This window comes from Ixodes scapularis, unplaced genomic scaffold, assembly GCF_016920785.2.
Source record: "Ixodes scapularis isolate PalLabHiFi unplaced genomic scaffold, ASM1692078v2 PGA_scaffold1__304_contigs__length_218370807, whole genome shotgun sequence".
Taxonomy (NCBI): domain Eukaryota; kingdom Metazoa; phylum Arthropoda; class Arachnida; order Ixodida; family Ixodidae; genus Ixodes; species Ixodes scapularis.
The window spans coordinates 12,785,062-12,791,061 of NW_024609846.1; the positions used below are offsets into that span (position 1 = coordinate 12,785,062).

The window sequence follows — 6,000 nt, forward strand, 5'->3', positions numbered from 1 at the left end:
CCGTGACGAACGAAAGAGGCGGTGCTGAACGAGCCCAGGCAAGACCCGGACCCCAGGGCAACCGTGGCCTTCCACAGCATCGACGGCACAATTTGAGTATTTATAAAGTGTTTCTATGATAGCGCTCTTTGTGTGACTTCCTCGGAGCGAGTAGAACTAGGCCTGATCGGGAATTGACAGGCGACCCACATAATTGGCGCTTCCAACGTGGGGCCCGATCAGTCTGCCGTTGTTTTTTTTCGCTCCCGGGGAGTCCCACGAATCACGATTTCTAAGTTTAGGTTTGTTTTGTTTCCCCATTTGAATTTTTTTGTTACTCCGCTGGACATCAGTGTTTAACGTTCTGCCGCCATGTCCAGGTTACGGAATAAGGCCGCCCATCCCGAGGCCTCAACCCAGTCAGTGGCGGATATTGACTCAGACGTGGGAGAAGGCACGAGTGGGGAAGCGAGCGTTGCGGCAGCGCTAGAACCCCCAATTCCGGCGGTGAACACGGGAGACGTCAGCGAACTAATGCACGCCATGACGGCGATGTTCGCGACGTTTTCTAGACAGATGGGTTTGGCCCCAGGGGTGGTGAATCCCGCACCTACGCCCGTGCCTCGCCCGCGGTTGAGCGTGCCGACGCCGACCTATTCGGGCTACTCCGACGCAGCATCGGTTCACGATTTCTTGCAGGACCTAGACGCGTACATTGCCGCGTTGGGCGCGTCGGATGAAACGGCCCTGATACAGATCGTCCCAATCGCGTTGACGGATGACGCAGCGCGTTGGAGGCGAATGCAGAGGCCGTTCCTTTCGATGGCAGATTTCCGGACACGATTCAGAGAGGAATTTCTGCCTCCCTTCGCTTTTGAACAGAGGCGCAGAGCAGCTAACGCGGGCTCTTCCAGGGCGCATCCCCCTAGGGGAGGCGGCGCAGCCGACCACCGCGGAGTCGCGAATCATTACGAGGGTCGCGGGAACTACAATGACCCCCGGCGCGACACTGCTTCGCGTGATGGTAGCGGCGGACGCTCAGCACACAATGGCAGGAGACAGGTCAGGTGCTATAAATGCAATCAGCTTGGGCATATCAAGCGTCAGTGCACATGGACGGCAGCTCCCCCCCATGGTTCTCAGGGAAACGGGAGAGGCCGGCGCCACTAATTGGACTTCCCGACTCGCGGTTGCCGGCCGCTGCCGAGGCCCCTCATCAGTCTGCCAACGGGGCTGGAGTTGCGGTCAGCGACAGGTCGGTGTTTGCCCCGTCGGCATGTCGAACTCAGGATTTGACATCTGAGAAGGGGCCGTACGTGCGCGTCGAGATCGGTGGTAACAGTTACTACGCACTAATTGACACCGGTTCGACTATTTCCCTGATCGGCGACAGAGTCTACGAAGACTGTCGCCGACGAGCACTTCACGTGCGGGAAGTTTCCACCACGCTGCGTTTAGCAGCAGGATCGGCTAGGGCACAAAGCGCTATACGCCTTCACCTTAGCCTCGACGGCAGTCGAAGGAGGCAGCGTTTTCTCTATCTGCCAGGCATGCAAATCCCTGTGATCTTAGGACAGGACTTCGTCTGCCGGGAGGGGATTATCATAGACTTGAAGAATAACGGGTACCACTATAATCCGTTGACTCCCCTTATCCCCTTTGCCGTCCCACCGAGTTTCGGTCAGGACACAGAAAGCTCACTCGTCGGATCACGAGAGGAGCAAACATTAGGGAGTTTTCGTAGATCGTTTTCGCCGTCCCGCAAGGCCCTCCGTAATCCGCTACGATAGCGGGAACTCCACAGTCAAGGCTATCGGCGCGCCGGCGCAGTAGCAACTTCTTCGTTGCGGAACGCTTAGCGGAGGGGGCAACGCGGTCTACGAAAACTCCCTATTAGCTGCGCGAGTCGTATCGGGAAACGTTGAAGCGATTGTCGCTTCTTACAACGGGCCGGCAGAACAACGGCGTAGGTTAGCAGACGCCTTGCATCGACACGCAGCTATGTTTACCGAGAGGCCAGGACTTACAAACATTTTACAACACAGAATCGACACAGGAGATGCTAGACCATGGGGTTGTAATCCCAGACCGCTGAGTGCGCACAAGCGAGCTCTCCTAGATAAGGCTCTCGATGAGATGATAGACACAGGGGCCGTGAGGCCGTCACAGAGCCCCTGGGCTTTTCCGGTAGTCTTAGCGCCAAAAAAAGACGGTACCGCTCGTCTCTGCGTTGACTACCGCCGACTTAACGAGATGACACGAAGGGATTCATATCCCTTCCCATCTATTGAGTCCATCATGTACTCGTTGGGTAGCGCGAGGGTTTTCACTACCTTGGATTGTAGCAGAGGTTTTTTGCAGATCCAGGTAGCACCACACGATGTCCAGAAGACGGCGTTCACCTGTCACAGGGGTCTGTTTGAGTTTATCCGCCTTCCGTTTGGATTGTCTAACTCGCCATCGAGTTTCCAACGGCTTATGGACATCGTGCTGGGGGACGCGAAGTTCAACTTTGCCATGGCATACATGGATGATGTCGTCGTATTTTCAAGGTCATTCGAGGAGCACCTAGCACACCTTGAGATTATCTTAAGCAGAATGAGCAAAGCGGGATTAACGATTAATCCAAAGAAGGTCCAGCTCGCAGCCTCAAGGGTCAACCTCTTGGGTTTCGTCGTAGATGACGGTACCTTGAGGCCGAACGAGGATAAGTTGAGGGCCATTCTTGATTACCCACCACCGCGCGACGCGAAGAGCCTTCAAAGGTTCCTTGGAATGGTCGGTTTTTATCGGCAGTTCATTCCAGGGTGCGCTGGACTCACACGGCCACTGAACCTGCTGCTCCACAAAGGTTCAAGATGGGCCTGGGGCGGAGAACAAGAGGTAGCTTTCTCTTCCCTCACGAAGGCGATAGCAGCCACGGCCAGCCTGTGCCTGCCAGACCTTAACCGTCCGTTCGTGGTACAGACCGACGCGAGCGACTACGGGGTCGGTGCGGTGTTATTGCAAGAACATGACGGACAGCTGCGCCCGGTGGCATTCGCCAGCCGAACCCTTACACCGCCAGAACGCAATTACAGCGTGACGGAGAAGGAGGGGCTGGCCGTCATGTTTGCTCTAAAGAAATTCGACCTGTATTTAGACGGGACCACCTTCGTCATTCAGACAGACCACGCCGCTCTCACCTGGATTCAAAGGTTGAAAGAGCCGGCGGGGAGGTTAGCTCGGTGGGCACTCACTTTGCAGCGATACTCCTATACTGTCGAGTACCGAAAGGGCTCCACCAACAAGGTTGCAGACGCACTTTCTCGGGCGCCCCATGATTGTGGTTGGAAGGAGGAGACGCAGCCAGGGGATTGCGAGAGACGAGCTTCCTGCGCGGCCGCTCATAAGCGAGACAGCGGGAAGGGATCGATGCAACAGGAGCTCGTCGCAGTGTTAGGAGGCCGCACGAGGGAACAGAGGATCGTGGCTTGGGGTGAAGTGGTGAGCAAGGAAGAGCTTGTCGAGGCCCAAAAGGCAGATGGTTTTTGTCAGCGGGTGTTGGGGAAAATTGCGGAAATAGCAAGCAACACCGGGAACGCTGGCGGTCAATTTAACGAACATATTGATTCATACTTGCTGGGTCAAGACGGCTTATTGCTCCGCTACATTCCAACAATCGACGACGAGGAGGGGAACGACTCTCCGTTCAGGGTGGTGATTCCTAGGAGGCTACGGAGGCGGTTTATCGGATACTTCCACGACTCGGCTTTGGCTGGTCATGGCAGCGGCAGCAAGACTTTTCAAAAGTTATGTCGCGTCGCGACCTGGCCGGGGATGAGACAGGACACACTCCGATACGCCCGTAGCTGCCCAGCCTGCCAGAAAGCGAAGCCGCGAGGGGGAAAGCCCCCAGGCCTGATGCAGCCTGTAGTGAGTCACTACCCGTGGGAGATGGTTGCTTGCGACATCATCGGCCCACTTCCAAAAAGTCCCCGTGGGAACCAGTATTTATTGGTAATAACCGATCATTTCTCGAAATGGGTGGAGTTACACCCGCTGAGGAAGCTGGTCTCGGAGCGCATCTGGGAGAAGTTGTTGGAAACTTTCATGCGCTTCGGTACACCCACGTGTCTCATCAGCGATAATGCTAGCTATTTTACCAGCAGAGTGTTCACTGACTCCTGCTTGGCGCTAAACATAAAGCACAAAAGGACGACACCATACCATCCTCAGGCTAATATCACTGAGAGAGTGAACCGAAACTTGAAGAGCATGCTGATCACACTAACGGAGAGACACAGGGACTGGGACGAACACATTGTCGAGATGGGTTTTGCAATCCGGACGACCGTGAACAGATCTACTGGGTTAACGCCTGCGCTTCTAAACTTGGGTAAGGAGCTATCGTCTCCGCTGGAGAACGGGTTACGAAATAACCAAGGTTCGACAGAACGCCCACTCTCTAAATACGCGGCGGAGTTGAAAGTTCGCCTTTCGAATGCGTTGCACGACGCCAGAGAGAACCTCGTTGCAGCAAGGATCGAACAGGCGGCCCAGTACGATAAGACTCATCGTCACCTGGAGTACAAGGTGGGTGACTTGGTCCTCAGGAGAACCCATCCTTTGAGCAACGCAGCGAGCGGATTCGCAGCCTCACTTGCTCCGAAGTGGGAAGGGCCCTACGTGGTAAAGGCACGACTGTCACGTCTTACCTACAGGCTCGCTCAGGAAAATGCGAGCGAGGAGTCTGGCCCGGTCCACATCACAGACCTAAAAAAGTACCATCTTCGTGATCGGGATGACGATGAACGAGAACAAAACGAGGAATCCTCCGTTCCGCGTGACTCTCGCGCGCGACCGGCAACGCGGCCTAAGCGCGGTAGCCGAACAATGCGCGAACCCGTCGGTGAGAGATCCGACAGGTGCTCTGCGCGGCGCTATAATCTGCGGCCTAGAACTTGATCTAATCTTTGCAAGATGTTAATAGAGCTTGTTCTGTCCAGAAATGCCCCCCGGAGGAACCAGAATGGGCGGCGCCATCCGGGAAGGCGACCTTCCACTTCCCGGGATACCGGCGGAGCCAGCTGGCCCAACTCCCAGGGTGGTCAACCCTTCCGGCAGAAGACCAGTCAGACCAACGCACCGGGTGGCCAACCCGTTCGGCAAGAGAATGGCCAGACAAGCCGACAGGGTGGTCAACCCCGTTGGAAGGGGGAACGGCCAGACCAACCAACAGGGTGGTCAACCCGGTTAGCAAGGAGCAAGACGGACCAACCGTCAGGGTGGTCAACCTGGTTGGCAGAGACGGGGTGAGCAATCCCGACGTCGACCACGTCAACGAAGGCAGGGCGGCGGAGACGCGGAGGACCGGAGAGTCCCAGGGACACGCTGAAGGACGAGGTGCTGAAGATTATGACGGTGCAGAAGCAGACGCGTGCCGGCCAGCGCACCCGCCTCAAGGCCTTTGCGGCCATTGGGGACTTCAACGGCCAGTGCTCCAAGAGCTCCAAAGAGGTGCCAGTCCTGCCAAGTGCTCCAAAGAGGTGGCCACGGCCATCCTTCAAGCCATCATCCTGGCCTAGCTGTGCGTCATCCCCGTCCGTAACGGCTATTGGGGAAACAAGAGTGGAAAGCGCCACACCGTGCCCTGCAAGTGCCCAAGAAACTGCTGCACATGGCGGGCATCGAGGTCTGCTACACCTCGGCCCGCGTCTCGACGGCCACGCTGGGCAACTTTGCCGAGACCACCTACCTGGCCATCCAGCAGACGTACAGCTACCTGACCCCGGACCTGTTGCGGGAGCGAGAGCTCATCAAGTTCCCCCACCAGGAGTTCATCTTGGAGTCCAGTGACTCGGTCCAGGGACTCCGGATACTCCGGACCCCCCCGGAGTTTGAGGCTTGAGGGGAGGGGAGTGTGGGAGACAACGAGCCACGCTGAACGTGGATGGACGGCCCCGTGAGCGGCGAGGAAGAGGAGAAAGGGACGCTCGTGGTAGGTGCGCGTGGACAGAGTTCGAAGTGCCGTGACGAACG

General features: G+C 56.8%; 1 protein-coding gene across 1 annotated transcript; it reads left to right on the forward strand.

Annotated features, from left to right (window-relative positions):
* The first annotated feature begins 2,708 nt into the window (after positions 1-2,708).
* LOC120838875 lies at positions 2,709-5,620 on the forward strand. The gene is made up of 2 exons (XM_040208994.1): positions 2,709-2,862; positions 4,968-5,620. The coding sequence occupies exons 1-2, from the start codon at positions 2,755-2,757 to the stop codon at positions 5,544-5,546; spliced, it is 687 nt and encodes a 228-aa protein (XP_040064928.1). The 5' UTR covers positions 2,709-2,754; the 3' UTR covers positions 5,547-5,620.
* Positions 5,621-6,000: the final 380 nt, after the last annotated feature.